This window comes from Oncorhynchus masou, chromosome 2 (genome assembly GCF_036934945.1).
Source record: "Oncorhynchus masou masou isolate Uvic2021 chromosome 2, UVic_Omas_1.1, whole genome shotgun sequence".
Classification (NCBI taxonomy): Eukaryota; Metazoa; Chordata; class Actinopteri; order Salmoniformes; family Salmonidae; genus Oncorhynchus; species Oncorhynchus masou.
Genome location: NC_088213.1, coordinates 33,544,268 through 33,561,955, shown reverse-complemented (window position 1 = coordinate 33,561,955; position 17,688 = coordinate 33,544,268). Strand labels below are relative to the sequence as shown.

The 17,688-nt window shown below is 50.0% G+C and overlaps 1 protein-coding gene across 1 annotated transcript in view; it reads right to left on the bottom strand.

The window, feature by feature from the left end:
* LOC135552978 (zinc finger homeobox protein 3-like) overlaps positions 1-17,688 on the bottom strand; it is a 78,361-nt gene that overhangs the window by 7,365 nt on the left and 53,308 nt on the right. Inside the window, exon 2 of the mRNA XM_064984968.1 lies at positions 175-2,673. Within this exon, the coding sequence (XP_064841040.1) occupies positions 175-2,637 (2,463 nt within the window). The 5' untranslated portion in view covers positions 2,638-2,673. The remainder of the gene's footprint in view (positions 1-174; positions 2,674-17,688) is intronic.

The window sequence follows — 17,688 nt, the reverse complement described above, 5'->3', positions numbered from 1 at the left end:
GACATGTTGATTGATATGTCATATCAGTCAACATGTCAACATATCAACATATTTCACATTGTGCTAAAGTTCTATTCAAAGTCCTACCACCTGTCAGTATACTAGTCATTAAGCTGAGGTCAGTACTTCAACTGACTAGGTTGGATCTTCAACTGACTAGGTTGAAGTACTGACCTCGCAGCGGAAGGGCTTGTATCCGCAGGTGTAGCTCTCTCCTCGGGCCAGACGCGGGTGGCTCTGGCCACTGCTGCAGTACACACAGGAGCCACCGGAGTCTGGGTGCTTCTCCTTCATGTGGGCCTCCAGGGTCTGCTGGTACTTGTAATGCCAGTTGCACTTGGGACACTTGAGTGTCTTGCATGAGTTGCGCGAGTGCATCATGGTCATGTGTCCGCCCAGGGACCGCGAGGAGCCCAGGACGGTGTCGCATTTGGGGCATTCCACCCCACTTCCTCCAGGCCCGTGGTTCTGAGGGCACTCACCGCCACCGCCCATTTCACAGGACCCCCCTGGGTGGGGGTGTGGGTGAGAGTGGGAGTGGGCTGAGGGGTGGAGGTGGTGGTGGTGATGGTGCAGGTGGTGATGGTGCAGAAGGGCTCCGCTGTCCTCCTCTCCCTCTGCCGGGCAATCATTTGGTTCAGGAGCTGTGGCACTATCTCGATTGGCACTTTCGTCGGCGGAGGCGTTGGAGGCCAGAGGTGAGGAGGTGCCCGCGGCGACGTCCTCGCTCCCTCTGCTGGCTGCAGCTGCCATCGCCATGGGGACAGTGGGCCCCTGGCAGTTAAAGCTCAGAGGGAGCTCCGAGGTCCTCCCCCCACCGTCTGACGCCGAGCCCTCTTCCCTGACAGAGGAAGAAGAAGTGGAAGCTGGAGCTTTGCTGTTGAGCGTGGGGCTGGCTGCAGATGGGCAGGCAGTAGGCTGGAGAGCGCTACTAGGTATTAATAAAGGAGATTTGGAAATGCTTTGGTTTGATACAGCCGGTTTCCCCACTTCTCCACCGCCACTGCTACTGTTACCAACACAGGCCAGCGCAGTTCCTTCTTCCTCCACCTCGTCTTCCTCTTCCTCTAATAACAGTTCCTCCTCTTCTTCCGAGCCCCCCTCCTGGCTAGCAAAACGTACCTTGCCTTCTCGCCCCTCCTTGTCCCCGTGCTCCCGCCTGCGGATCCCCTCTTTCCCAGCAGGCCCCTCTGTTCTCCCTCCCTGCTTGGGCAGGGTGTTGGAGTCTTTGGCAGGGCCTGGGGTTGAGGTAAGAGCAGGTGCTTTGGGGTTGCCCAGCCCCCCCAGAGAGAGGAGGGAGCCTTGCTGCTGCTGGAGGCCAGAGGAGTCAGAGTCTTTGTTCAGGAGGGCCTCGCTGCCCCCACTGCTGCTCCCTGCCTCCAGGTGGATCCCACTGAACGTGCCATAGAAGCCTTGGCCAGAGTTCATGGGGACCATGGTGGAGGGTGCCGGCATAGGAAAGCTCTTGTTTTTTGGTTCCAGGAAGCTGATGAGTGGTTCTTTGTCCTTCCCGATGCCCTGGATGATGGCAGACGCCTTATTGTCCCCCAGCAGTCGCCTCTCGTCCTCACATAGGGTCATGCGGTGGTCGTGGACGGCATGAGTAGCGAAAGACCGCGGGTAGCCGAAGGACAGTTTGCAGAGAAAACACATGAGGATGGGCTTTCCCTTGCCATAAAGGGCCAGTCCATCAAATTTGGAGAAATCCACGTTGTTGGGAACATCTTTGGATACGCAGGACTTCTTGGCAGACCCGTCGCTGTTCAGGTAATCCTTGTTGCTTTTGTGCCGCACATCGAAGACGCGGAAACTGTGCAGGACAGGACTGAGGCCTGCCAGGGTGGAGGTATTGGGGAAACCTTGGTCTGAGGAACCAAACCACTTCCCAAACGACGAGGCTATGTGGAACGTGTTGATGATCTGAGGGTACACCGAGGATGAGGTCCCAGCAGGTTCCCCCGGCTTCCCCGCCACGGGGAGAGAGTTTGTGGGGAGCAGGCCGGGCACCGCACCCCCTCCGCTTTGGATCAGCTGGCTGAGACTTTCAACAATGTAGGCTGAGCCGTCCGGCTGGTAGACTATCTCTCCAGCCAGGTTCTCCACATCACTGTTCTCCTCTTCTTCCTCCTCCTCTCCTTCCTCACTCCCGCTCTCCACCAAACCCCTTCGTCGGTTGGGCTGCTGGCGTAGCAGCGTGGGCATGCCCCCTCCTCCAGGAGCTATGGGTACTCCGGGGAAGGGCTGCAGACTTGGGAAACAGCTGTCGATCTCCATCTCATCCAAGTCCTCCAATTCTTCTTCTTCCTCTCCGCAGCTCACTCCCTCCTGCTCCTCGTTGAGCTCCTCTCTTCTGGGGTGCAGCTGGCCTGAGGCGGAGCTGTCGCTGTGGGCCAGGGGTGGGGTCCGGGTTGGATGCTGCTGCTGCTGCTGCTGTGGCTCTCTCACAGAGGGGTAGGGTGCAGAGAGAGACAGGGGCTCCAGGGAAGAGGGCTGGCTGCTGGGAGGGACCTGCGAGTTAGAGTGATCGTTCCAGGTCTGCAGAGGGTAATGCTGCTGCTGCTGCTGTTGCTGGGAGGTGGTGGAGGAGCCGAGCCCATTGTCTGTCCCAGAAACCACGGGAGACTCACAGCTGTCCATGCTGATGCCTACATGAGGTGTTCATCGCATCCAGGCCTGAAGACACAGAGAGAGAAGAGAGAGAGAGATTGGTAAGAGACTCTAATGGTAATGCAACAACAAGGACACACACATATACAGTCTCTCTTCCTAAGATTGTATAAACTCCTTTCATAAACATAACCCATAGCATTGTTCTCATCCTAAGTACTTCCATATTTTCCCCTCCTCTAATGCTCTCATCACGTAAGTGGGGATAAAAAGCACCTTCATCAAAGGAACATCTATCTATAGAACCCAGGCGAGAAGAACACATTTAATGTATAGTGCATCGGGTGAAAGCCAAAAGTGTGAGATCTAATTAGGTAAATGACAGAGGGCTCATTATGTTTGATTAGGTACTTAAACACAATACCTGAGACGAGCACTAATAAGTCGTCCCACGATTCATCTTCCTGCCATTTCAGGAAGTTACCATCTTTTATCTTCACCTTCCAAACAACACCCCTAATCTTACATTCTCCAAATCCTACATCCGTTTTTAATTAACTTCCAGTCAGAAAGAGAGAGAAACAGGCCTAACTTAATGGATAAAATAGATTCACTGTGCGATAATTAGACACAGAGAAACCACCCATCAGGACATGATACATTTACATAACTAGAGAAGAAGTGAAGGGTACTGCTGATAACTTCACAGCCATTTTACAGCCCTCTCCCTTCCTACTGAAATAAGAGAAATCATGCATAGAAAAACACATCACCCACTCCTCTCTCTCGTTGAGTGCACACAACGCAGTATGCAACGCAGGTAATTACTTGTGTCCTCGCATACACACTCTCTCAAAGAGGAGGAGAGGAGAAAAGGCAATGTTTTCAGTAAAGCCCAAAATACACCATCTGGGTTGGGTCTGAAATGCAGCTGTGTTTAGATCTGGCATCCACCTCCTCGGTCAGCCTGGTTTCAAACACTCCAGCCATCCTCTGCCTCTGAAAGAATAAATGAGAGCTGTGCTTTCAGGAGCTGGCCATGCCCTGAGCACCAGTGGCCCAGCAATACACAGGCCGCAATTTAGAGTGGCGAGGAGATAAAATGATTGCGCGAGATACTGCTGAGCTAATAATTGTATTAAAGGGATGCAGGCAGCATTGATTAAAGGGGGGCGACCGGGCTGAAACCAATAACTCTGGCCTGCCCTTTAACCCAGCCAGTACTGAATATTACATGAGCAAAGTTTCCCGGCAACATGCTCAGCCCAGCCGCCATGTCCCGGCTGATTAGCACATTCGCTGCCGCCACTTGATTTATTTACTTATTTACTTACTTAGGGATGCAAATTGTAGCTGTGATCAGACAGTGTGGCTCTACCCCCACCCCCTATCATATTAACTAGAGAGGGCTGGCCCACACTGGAGAGATTGATCATGTCTGCCTCGCTCTTCATTCATGTCTGATAGAAAATACCCCCCCACTCTATATGCACTTATGCTACTCAAACAACAGGGCGAGTCTTTTAGCACCTTTGTATTTTGACTGGATTTGCTAATTATGACCGTCTGCCCTGACTGGAGGAGTGAATTCTAATCAGGTGTAATTAATGCACATAATTGGTTTGATAAGAAGCCCGATATTGTATGTTTAACTGCATTATCTGAGCGTAATGAAGACAAGGCGGGTGTAGTAGTTGCAGGATCTTCCACTGAAAACAGTGAAGGTCGGCAACCATTTGGTGTCAGCCCATGTCCACCTGCTCTCCTTGTTTGTACTCCACACAGACAGAGCCACACTGATGACCTCTCTGTTGCTTTGCATTCAGAATGAAAGATAGTAGGCTTATTAAGAGGATTACTTGATCCAGACAGACATGATTTGTAGCTGGCTGCTATATTGAGAGAGGGGATAGTAACATTTCAACCAAATGGACTGAGGTAAACGAAACCACAGCGAATGAAATTTTTTTAGTCAAAAAAATCCATGCCTAACAGAAAAATAAAATAACTCATTCATTCATGAAACAAAAGACACCTGGATCATATTTTGCAGCTAACTACAAAAAAAGGAACAAACTTTCCAGTGGGTGATTTGTCTAATGAGAGGAAGTATGAGTATGTATGAGTATGAGATGAGCACCATCCAGTCTGAACATGGATCTCCTTCACACATTTTCCTGTAATCTGTTGTTCCATCAGCCCCTCCTCCAGATTCCACTGCCTGTCCTGACCATGCCCCGAACACTGTGCCCACATCACTGTCTGTCCTGACCATGCCCCGAACACTGTGCCCACATCACTGTCTGTCCTGACCATGCCCGAACACTGTGCCCACATCACTGTCTGTCCTGACCATGCACCGAACACTGTGCCCACATCACTGCCTGTCCTGACCATGCCCCGAACACTGTGCCCACATCACTGTCTGTCCTGACCATGCCCCGAACACTGTGCCCACATCACTGTCTGTCCTGACCATGCCCGAACACTGTGCCCACATCACTGCCTGTCCTGACCATGCCCCGAACACTGTGCCCACATCACTGTCTGTCCTGACCATGCCCCGAACACTGTGCCCACATCACTGTCTGTCCTGACCATGCCCCGAACACTGTGCCCACATCACTGTCTGTCCTGACCATGCACCGAACACTGTGCCCACATCACTGCCTGTCCTGACCATGCCCCGAACACTGTGCCCACATCACTGCCTGTCCTGACCATGCCCTGAACACTGTGCCCACATCACTGTCTGTCCTGACCATGCCCCGAACACTGTGCCCACATCACTGTCTGTCCTGACCATGCCCCGAACACTGTGCCCACATCACTGCCTGCTACATGGGGCGTCTAGCTAGCCCACAGAGGGGTGGGGTGGAAAAACACACAACACACCAGCCTAAACTACTACTTTACATCCCTCATTCACTACATTTCTCCAGTCCTTTGTCCAATATCCCTTGATGGCTCCTGGAGTTTAAACAGTAGCATGTAGCTACTGTATAACTATATGTGTGTGCACTATGCATCTATTAGCATCACGTCCTTGTCATGTGTCTAAAGCAATTAGAGTGGGAGAGGAGAGGAGGATGACCCCTGGCCAGTGATGGAGGCTGAGCCGTGGCCTGAGCCAGCTCAGCGTGTCCACTGCTTACTAGAAAACAGGATTGCTCTTTAAAATCAAGATGGTCTAATTCAATAACCTGTGGTGGTTACTGATGTGCAATGGGATTGTCTGGAGTCAGAGAGTCGCAGATGGGCCAGCTGATACAAAGCTATCTCCCAGTTTGTCTTCAGGAGGTCTGCTCGCTAAGCGACACCTGTTTAGAGCAGGAAAAGCTTCAATCTTTCAAAGGCACTAAATGAGGGAGATGGACAGACTGACAGGAGCGCTGGAAGGGCAAAGAGGGAAGTATGGGGCAAAGTGTCGCTGTGCTATAATAAACACACATTAAAAGGATGAATCATGCCAGTAAAGGTAGTACTGCCTGCAGTATGCTGACATTAAAGCCCAAGGTTAGGCACTGTACTATGCAAATGACTTGGACATTTCCTTTGCATACTGGTATCTGAGCTGCTGCTAAAGGAAAACAACAGGATTCCTGCCATGGCCTGTGCTTTCCAACCCTGCACTTGTGTTCTCCCCCCTCCCCCTCTCACTCTCTCTGTTTCTCTCCCTCCCTCACCGGGCCCACTGGGCTGAGAGACAAACAATAAGCAGCCAAAACAAGCCTCAACTCACAATAAGAGATAATCAGAGGGAAGAAAAGCATGGATTCCTGGACTCTGGGAGAAAGGGAGGGAGGTTGCATGTCCATACACACTACACAAGGCCTGGCCATAGGGGGCAGTCCTCCCACCCATCCTCACACCTCTTCTACAGAAGTCAAATGCCAGACCCTCTTTTCTCCTGTCTCTGACTTAGAGGCATAAAAAGCATTATGTTCTCCTCCCGCACCTTAACAGAGCAGATAAGGTTGAGCCTATTGAAAGGGCCCAGGTCCTAATGAACCCTGTCAGAGAGTGGGTCTGGTTGTCATTTTGCAGGGATGGAAAATGAGATAAGTTTTTATTTATGGGCCCTTTCATTATGTGGGATTTAACGGCCAAGCCAGGGAGGAATTAAAGGCTAAGGATCCATCTGATTATAAGCATGCACAATCACCTGCCTGGGGGCCAGGCCTCCAGAGGACCAGGGAGAACCAGGGTCTCCTGGGGAATTAACTCTGGCCCAGCCCCAGCTGAGAACACCCCCATCGGGCTTGGACCTGAACCCTACCCTACCCCCCCTCCATTTACACATAGACCACAGGCTTTCTAGCTGAGGGGAGACCTTGAAAAATAGAAATAGCCCCCCCCCCTTCATTCACCCCATGAACCCCCCAAAAAGCCACTACCCCCCCATCTCCCATTGTCCTTCAGGAGGGCTGTCTGTGTGAGTCTGAGCCATCTCACAGAGCCTCGGCCTGGCCAGCCACCGCAGGGTATGGGTGCTTATTGGAAAATCAATGGTGTAAATGCTAAGCAAGTTAAAGGAAAATGTGGGAAGGAAGGCTTCTTATTGATAAATCAGGGAGGGCCTTTGATGTTGCACAGGGGACGTGCTTATCGATGGGGGAACCATTGTAGTCCTCAGGCAGAATGAACAGGGGCTCTTCTCCAAGGCTTGCCCCAATTAATCAACAATGAAATGTATGCATACATCTCACTCTTTGCCTTAAGTCCATGGTAATGCCCAACATAAGGCCCCTGTATTACCCTTATCCCTAAGCCTTAGATGGTGGGATCTTCCTAAGGGACTGCATTGAGGCACAGGCTGCTTCTCTCCTCCTCGCCGCCTCGGCCTTACACCGGCTGTCCCTATCACCCCCAGACCAATTTTCTCTACTATATACAGTACTAACATCTAGGCCAATTAGTTTTTACACAATTAACAAAATATGTTACAATGCTAATTAAGTATGATTCCTAACACAGTACATCAAAGTGTTTCAAATCAGGCCAGTGTTTGTCTTTGTATAACACAGACACAAGGATGCTCCAGTGCTGCTCCTACTTCAGGAGGCAAAAAGTCACCTCAGGTCGATGGCACTCAGTCTGTAAACAGGGCTTCCCGTAAAATCAATGACCTGCAGTTGGAGCTATCAGTCTGTGGAACAGAAATAGCTGTGGCTATGTCAAGACCGAGGCTGAAGCTAGGGCTCTGACTGGGTAGGAGAGAGGGGAGTATAGTGATGTGTGAGGGGGGGGGGGGTCAGTGTAGTGTGGCTGGGAGTACTGTACATTAAGCAGCTGATAGCAGGGCTATCTGAAACAAGCTGCATCTGTCATGCCACAACCACTACACCTTCAGGTCCCAGGCTCTGAGGAGAGGATGTGGGCCAAACTACAATTCCCAGCATGTATCACTGCAGTAACAAAACATTTCCTGCCAAAATTCTGGAATGAGATGTAGATTCGGCCAAAAATGGCCCTGCTGACTACTATATGGCACAGTAAAGCACCCTGGAGGTGTACTGGTATACTGCAGGCCATTCTGTATCACAGCATTAATGCGTGTTACCATTCAGCTCTTACATTGCTTTTCTTTGGCCAGAGAAAGTATGAGCAAATTGATTTTGTAGTATCAATTGCCTCCTTTGTTCATGGACCTGAAATAGAACCTTGAAAATGCTGTTATCGTTTACGCAACATCATCAGATTCTCTTAATCCATTCCGTGTTGCACAACAGAGGTGAACTGATTTGAACAAAGTGACAGGGCTGTGATATAGCTCCTGACAGTCTGAACAACCTCACCAATCAGAGAGCAGGTAGGTTCAAAGCCTTCCAGAAGGGATTGGAACGTGGCGGCAGAGTGTCTCCTCACTTTTGGAGGGTGCGATGGAAACAGTGGTGTGTAATTAGAAGTAGTTCATTAGCTGTGGGTTAATTACTCAGTTGTGGAGAAAGAGCTGGTGGGGTGGCAAAGCGAGGGGAAGCAGCGAACACACAGCAGGAAGCTCCCAGTCTCCCGCCAATTAGCAGCCAGCATGGGGGGGCCGTTGAGCTGTGGCAGACTGGGAGTACAAACGAGAGAAACCTCACTCACACCACAGAGAGGGAGAGGGGGAGCAGACTGAATACATTCAGATTAAAAATGCATACTGTTAGACATTGGTTTTCCTCGCTGTGTTCTTTTTGTTAAGCGATTCGTTTGCACAAAAGCCACTCTTCTGTTTTAACATTGTATGCAATCACAGTCGTCTTTAATTGATCTGTGACCTTGGACTCCAGATTACGGAGGAGCATGCGAGTTTCTGCAAAGTGTCAGGTAGAAAATGAAACAGAGAAGACACTGTTTTAATAACTACAAAAATAACCTCGTTACTGCAGCTGCGAGCTATCTTTCTTTTTGAACAAACCATAGTGGATGTCGGCGCTGTGTTATTTCCATGCGCTGTCCCCAGTGGTTCGTTTAGATAAAGCTTTGTGTTCAGTAAATGCATAAATTATCTCTGGGATAAAGTTATGGATGTATAATCAGAGATGGGCGATCATGCTCACACCGCAAAAACCTCCGTTGGCCCCCAGGCAAACTGGTGCACAGAGCAGGCACAGCATGCGCCACAACACAGCAGGGGGGTCCTGAGTTAGCAGGAGCATGTGTGTGTGTGTGTGTGTGGGGTGGGGGTGGGGCTCCTTTACCTGCTAACAGAGGCTCACAAACACCTGGCTGATCAGTTAATTACACGTCCACCCTCTCTGCCCCAGTTCAGACAGACAGACAAGCAGGCTAAGTTGACTGATTAGTGATGGTCTTGTATAAAAAGTACTCCTATTCCATAGCATGCTGTGAACATTTTCTCACAGGGCTGAGTGTGGAATGCACAGGGACACAGGGGGCATTCCAAAGCCCAGTGGAAAGGTTAGTCTGGCACTAATCAATCAGACTATCGTCTGATTGATTAGTGCCATGACTACCCATTCCTACCCATTCCTGGGAAGATCAGCTTAGAAGAGACTCCCAGAGAGAGAGAACGAGAGAGATAAGACAACTCCCTAGCTTCCTCCACTCCCCACTCACAGACCCACTCACCTTTCCAACCAAAGGTCAAAGGTCAGCAGGGGAACGGGGAGATGTTTCTGATCAAAGTCTGCCAGGCCTTTTATTCATTTTCACTAATTATCAAATCTCCCCCTGTTTAAATATGAGGGAAGCAGGCCTTCTCTCCAGAGAGGATGGAAGTTAAATGTGCTAACTACAGGGCTTTTGGAGCCTTCAACTTCTCTGTTTTCGCTCAGTCCATTTAATTTGGTTGCAACAGGATGAGGGTGGAATGGGGGGAAAGAGGACTGGCCACAAGAAGCGCAGGACTGTTTTGGTGTTATAGGCGCTTAGATGCTTGTAAATGATAGGCAGCCATGTATAGAGCAGGACTGAATGGAACGAGAGAAGATCCCACATAGTTGTTCTGTGAGGTGAGACGCTGGTCTGAGGGTGTCTATACATGCTAAACAGTCATAGCTGCAGAAAAACTGTATTGTAAAGAAAAACTGCTGCTCACAGTTTGTTGTAGTCCCCACCCACCCACACACACACACACACACACACACACACACACACACACACACACACACACACACACACACACACACACACACACACACACACACACACACACACACACACACATTTTTTCCTGCAGGCCTGCAGTAGAGGCAAGCCAACCGCAAACACAGTTGTTAAGATGATCAATACTATTGAAATATTAAACCTTAAGAAGCCACATTATTGATTGGGAGGCCGATGATAAAACTGTTTATTATCATAATCGCAAGGCTCTATGTAAACGTTTTGGAGAGGACTTCAGCTGTCCAGCTACTGGAGACTGGGACTAGACTTCTTGACCCCCACTACCCCCCCCTAGCCCCCTCTACCTCCCAGCCAACTCCCCTGTCCTGTCCAGCCCATCCCAGCCAACTCCCCTGTCCTGTCCAGCCCATCCTAAACCCCAGGGATTGAGGGGATAGGGGCGGACAAGGAAAAGTCCTTACCCCCCTCTACCTCACCCAGCTCCCCTGTCCTGTCCAGCCCATCCTAAACCCCAGGGATTGAGGGGATAGGGGCGGACAAGGAAAAGTCCTTACCACACTACTTCTCATCCCATTAAGGACGGCTGGGTGAAAGTCTGATCTGCATACCCAGCCTCTGTTGACAGGGACAACTCCTGTCCTTCCTCCTCCACCACCCTTACAGCCAACAGTGGCCCAGGCTGGGAGGTCGGTTATTCTGGGCTGTGGTGTGACAGATCCCTAACGGCACAAGGAGCCAGGCTAGCCTAGCCTCCAGTGTGACTGAGGCAGAACACAGGCAGCCAGGCCCCACACTGGGGATCAGGGCCTGACAGACAGAGGGGGACAGGGATAACGCGCCTCTAATCCTGGGCCGCACCATGTAATCTGGAAAACAAATACCTTTGTAATGATCCAGGCCTGCACCTGGTAAAACACAGGGATCTCTGGCACCTGGAATTAGACAAATATTCTCAGAAGAGCATTCTTAAAGGGACACACTCCCTTTCTGGAACAGCCTGAAGGGGCACGGAACACACGCCAACACATCCATGTACACACACACACACACACACACACGCACACGCACACGCACACGCGCACGCACACGCACACGCACACGCACACGCACACACACACACACACACACACACACGCACACACGCACACACACACGTACACGCACACGTATGGACTGTTGAGGGGCTTTGAGCAAAGTGGGCAAGGCCTCATAAATTTTAGTATATTACATAGACACAAGTGGTTAAGTTGTGACAATAAGCCAGCTATATGAAGGCCAGGGAAGCCCAGATCTGGTCCACCCACAGGGGTATTTAGGGATATCAGGGGGACAATGAAGGGGGGAGCTGGAGGGTTACATAGAGCTTCCAGGCCTAGCAGACAATGGCTGAAGCAGTGCCACCAGACAGTCTGGGGGGTTCGGGTTAGGACCAGAATTTTGTTAAGAGTTTAAACCTGAGGAGGGTGATAAGATAACCATTTAGATGGCATGTCAAATCAAATCAAATGTATTTATATAGCCCTTCGTACATCAGCTGATATCTCAAAGTGCTGTACAGAAACACAGCCTAAAACCCCAAACAGCAAGCAATGCAGGTGTAGAAGCATGTAATGGCAAAATGACCAAGAAACCCGAGTGGGTGACAGCTGTCTGGGGGTGAGAGCTGAGACCTGGACCTAATGTGTGGAGAATGATGTCTAAGGAATGGACACTAAAAACTATGATCTCTTTCCACACATCAGAATGAAACATGGGCTGAGGCATATGAGCCTACATAATATAGTCATGCACCCGAGCACTGACACACACACACACACACACACACAGAGAGAGAGAGAAAGCAGAGTAGGGATTAGAGGGTGTCCCAGTGAAACCATTCTGTGGAAATGATTTCTTTGCAGAAAAAAGGCATGAAAGCCAATGGTGACCCAGCCTCTAATTCTAGAGCGGGATATCCTGGATAAATAATTACAGGGTTCCTTTGAAGACCCTGGACAGCCTCTCCATTCACTCTCCACTACACATTTGCTAAAGTCATTAATGACAAAGATTTGGAAAGAAAAAACTAAAATCTTTCTGGTACACAAATACTTATTTTATGAGGCCAGGCCTGAATTCCTGTCTGCTTAGTTGAAGCTCTTATGCTGGGAAAGAGCTGTGCGCGTTTTAAACAATAAACCTCGAGGGAGAACTAATTTCTGCAGCTTTCCCCTCCTTTAAAGAATTATGGAGCGTTAATAAAGTGAACGGAATAATGTGTCCTGTGCTTAAATAGAAGGAAGCGAAGGAGGAGTGTTGGGACACTCAATGTCCGGGCATTTGGAGAAAACAAAGACGAGAGAACAGACCCGGAGTTAGCCAGAAATGTGAAGGCCGCTCCATTTTGAAAGAATAACTCAGGAGTGGGAGTGGGAGTTGGGACTGCCAGGGAGAATTAAAGAGATGCACTAGTGATCCCACTGGCGCGTAATGCCTGGCTATTCTCATACAACACTGGACTACAGCTCCAATTAGGTACCCGTGCTCACACTTAGTGACAGGCTATTTTTACATGGAGCTATGCAGCTTCCCAGGCTAGTGAGGCTACCCAGGCTCATTCTCACTGGAGACATAAATAAAGAGGAGATGACAGCTGAAATTACAGTCGTCATATCCGGATCCCTTTCGTTTTCAACTGGGACTTTTGGGCGACTACAATCTGCCATTTCTTGTCTAGTTCCATTTAAATGATGAATGTCAGGGGAGGGATGATACTGCAGTTGGAACTATGAGAAGGTCCATTGGGACTATATGTCTCTGGAGTCAAGGGCATTCAGCACCTGTCTACCTACAGATGGTACACGTCATCGTTAACAGTGTGGCGGTTTGTACACAGAACACTCATAAATCATATCTTGATGCAATCACCGTGTTAGAAAAGGTTCAGAACCTGCCCCACGGTCTACAAGGACAGAAGCCAAGTTAAACTTTGAGAGGTGACGCGCATTCCTTCAGAGCAGAGCAGCGATGAGGAACTGTCAACAGAGGAAGAGGGAAGAAAAACACAAAGAGAAAACAAGTTGTTAAGTGTGTAACAAGGTGGCCTGGAGGGCGGCGCTGAAAGAGGCCTCGACGCTCTGCGTTCAGTGTTAGAACATCAAACGACATTTTAGTCTCCGCGGAAAACTGCAGCTATGCAAAAACAATTCAAGGAGTAAAGCAGAACTGAACTCATTCACAACCGTTCCTAATACCAAACCATGTAGCCGGATTGTGTTGAAGATGGCTGAGGAGCGATGAGATTCCAAGACAGACAGGCCCAGCAGACCACTGCAGTCCAGGCCAGGCCAGCACTGAACCCCAGACCTCCTGAGGGCCCTGACTCACTATACCCAGGGTGGGGACAACTGACTGCCAACAGCAGAGACAGAATGACCTGCTCATAAAACAAAACACTAAACAATGGACCGGTCTCATCTGGCTAATGTCCTAACGGCCTGGGATGCCTGCTCTGCTCTGGTCTGGTCTGGTCCTGGGGTAATATCCATCTATGTATCAGGACCAGAGGAGAACGGACCCCTGGGACTGCTACTGGAGCCGGGAGGGAGGAATTGAGGGAGAAGGAGAGAGCGAGGGCATCTCTCAGTAGTGATCCCTCTAGAAGGGAGACAGTGGGGGGTGAGAAGGACACCACAGGGCTCTGATAGGAGGCTGGGGGGAAATCCGACACTGCACTGAAAAACATAAGACGATCAAAGTTGTTGGCACGTCAACTCTCACAGACAAGCCGGGCATTGTGATGGCTGCCAGGGAGAGAGAGAGAGAGAGAGTGAGAGGGAGAGAGAGAGAGAGTGAGAGTGAGAGAGAGAGAGAGAGAGAGAGAGAGAGAGAGAGAGAGAGAGAGAGAGAGAGAGAGAGAGAGAGAGACAGAGGGGTGGGGGGGTACAGAGAGAGAGAGGGGGGGGGACAGAGCGAGAGGGAGGAAATGGAGAGAGAGAGGGGGAGGGAAACAGAGATAGAGAGAGGAAACAGAGAGACAGGAAGAAAAACAGTCTGATATTTTAAGAAGCATGAGAAGTGTTTGTGAGTCCCCTCTTCCTCCTCCCTCTCTTCGTCAGACTTGATCTAGGCAGTGAGTGAAGTGACAACCAGCCAGGCAGGCCAAGCTGAGGGGCCGTGGACTGTGGCTGTGTTTGAGAAAGAGCAGAGTCCTGCCCCTCGTCTCCATACACACACTGTAGCCCTTGTTCCCCTTGGCTCTACCGCCTTAATGAAATGGCCACATGCCGTCCTCTCCTCTCTCCACCGCTCCTCTCATCCCACTGCCTGCACTGCCTGCCCACTGCAGCACCTGTTAGATATAAATCAGCCCTACTGAGCTGTGTTTGGGAAGTGAGGCATTAAGCATGACACAACCTGTCAAAGTTCAGATCGTACCGACCGCAACATCTAGTTGAACCGCTGCGGAGCAGACCCGAACCAGAGACCGGGCCCTGCCTCTCTTATCTCCTGCCTTCCAGCACCACATGACATGCCTGCCACATCTGGCTCCCAGCTGGGCGGCCCGCCGAGCGCAGCTAGCCGAGCCGAGGAGAGAAACACTACAGTACCCACGCTCCACAGGGAGAACTACAGCCCCAGCACCATCTTAGAACAGTCACTGATCCTCCACCTATAGCCAATTCAATGCTCTTTATTTGTTTGTGGTTTGAGTCTTATCTCATTGGGGGGGGCTGTGGGCACAGTGCAGGATATTACTACTGCTCCCGAGTGACTGGCTTCTATTTCAGACAGGCTAGATACAAGTGTGTGTGTGTGTGTGTGTGTGTGTGTGTCTGTGTGTGTGTCCTGCAGCCCTCTGCAGAGCTGAAGAATCTCAGTCACATGTCAGCCTGGGGTCTGAAGGTCAAAGGCTGGAAGAGGACCCACACATTCCTCAGAGAACAGACACACATCTTCACTGAGCCGCTGTGTGTTCGTTTGTTTGTGTGTGTCCAACTAGCCTAGTTCTCCGCACTCCACCAGTCTACCCCAGGACCTAGCAGTTAAATATTAACCAAAGATGTTTTCACTCTGAACTTCACATGCGGTGCAGGGGGTAAGCAGTTCAGATGGAGAGAGGGAGAGTGAGAAAGAGAAGGAGAGAGAGAGAGTAAAGAAAATATCATCTGCTAGGGATTTATTCCCGGGTTCCCTCAAAGAGGGGTGTATACTAAGATGTGGCTTGTTCTGTTTAGCTGGGAGCTACAGGGGAGGGTGGAGGGAAGGGAGGAGAGCTGGGAGGGGAAAAGAGAGGAGAGAGGGAGCTGATGGACAGGGCCAGTAGGGGCCAGGGCTCAGCTCAGCCCTACTGTAATTTACATTGCTGAGTAATTAGCTGCAGGATCAGGGGCTACAAACCAATGAAAGATGCATCTCTCAGGGAGAGGGAGACATGGGGAGAAGCCTGAAGGCTTACTGTGTGTCTTGCTTTCTCGCGCCCTCTCTCATACACACACATACACACACACACACAACACACACACACACACACACACACACACACACACACACACACACACACACACACACACACACACACACACACACTTTATCCACCCAGGGTCTCACAGGGTCTTGCTCACAGGCCAGGAGGGACTTGAGTAACACTAACACACCTATATTAAAGGAAACGACGAACATGTTTAGAACAAACAGACAAATTAGACCACACCCTCGCAGTTATCCTTGGCAGAGGTACACCAGGTAAAGTCAGAGGGAGAGAGAGACAAACTGGCCCCATTCACCAAGCTCAGATAAACAGCTGTCCATCAACTCAAACCAAGATGATGGAACAGCCCCCAGGGAAACAGGATCAGGTTGGAGTAAGCCATAGCTAGGCTAACTGTAGCGCTGCTCTAGCTAGGCTAACTGTAGCGCTGCTCTAGCTAGGCTAACTGTAGCGCTGCTCTAGCTAGGCTAACTGTAGCGCTGCTCTAGCTAGGCTAACTGTAGCGCTGCTCTAGCTAGGCTAACTCTATCTATGGGGGTTGGTGACTGTTGGTTCTGTTACCAAACAGGCTCACTAATTCACTCACTCACCCTCTCCCTCGCTCACACTCACTCACTCACTCACTGGAGGTGGCTGTTCTGTGTACATGCAGGCAGTTTGGCTGAAGTTCTTCTTTATTGTGTGGCCAGAGTGAGCAAACTAAGGTGTTTGCAATGTTGACTTATCTCATATGTACATATGGGTACATGCACGCACACGGGTGCGCACACACACACACACACACACACACACAATTACGACAGACGGAGATGGGCATCAGATCAGTGACCAGAGACGCCACACAGAAGTAGGTCCATGATACCAGCAGAGATAACTCATGCTCACTTACGGACAGCACGAAGGGAGCACGGCTAAAAACTAAACTAAACTAACAAAAATACCACACAGTACTGACTACTGTTACTCACATAACTCCCTATGTAAGAAATGCAGGGCAGAAACCGGGGGGAATGTGCGTGGCTCAGAAGCACTGCCTAGTGGACCTTGAAAATGGCGCATTTAATACACGTTTAATTAATGATGTCATTGTTTTGACATTGAAAGAGCATGCCGGCTAACAAGATAAACAAGCTCTAGCTCTGGGGAGAGTGCTATCTGAATACTAAAGGAAACACCAGGCTGAGAGATCACAACCAAAGCACTCTGAATCTTAACCCCGGGCCTTTGGACTGCTCTACTCAATCCCCCATACGATGAGATAATATGTTACAGAGGAGAGCACAGCTGCCAGGTCTCCACTACTCTGTGTGTGTGTGTGTGTGTGGTGTGTGTGTGTGTGTGTGTGTGTGTGTGTGTGTGTGTGTGTGTGTGTGTGTGTGTGTGTGTGTGTGTGTGTGTGTGTGTGTGTGTGTGTGTGTGTGTGTGTGTGTGTGTGTGTGTGTGTGTGTGTGTGTGTGTGTGTGTGTGTGTGGGGTCAGGGAGAGCAGCCAGATATAGTGCCATATTGTGAATGAAATCCCTCTCTGGAGCTGTGAGTTTCCACTCAGGCGAGGGTGCCAGTGTACTGGGCATAGGCAGGAGACTCTACAACTGCCAGCAAGAAACTGGCAAGGGGCCACGAGTATGCACATACAATACAGTGCTCACACACACACACACACACACACACACACACACACACACACACACACACACACACACACACACACACACACACACACACACACACACACAAAACAGTGACAAATATACACATGCAGAGTGTACAAAACATTAGGAACACCTTCCTAATATTGAGTTGAACCCCCTTTTGCCCTCAGAAACACCTCAATTCGTCAGGCATTAACTCTACAAGGTGTTGAAAGCATTCTACAGGGATGCTGGCTTCGCCAATTTGTGTCAAGTTGGCTGGATGTCCTTTGGGTGGTGGACCATTCTTGATACACACAGGAAACTATTGAGCATGAAAAAACGCAGCATTGTTGCAGTTCTTGACAGAAACTGGCTCCTACTACCATACCCTGTTCAAAAGCACT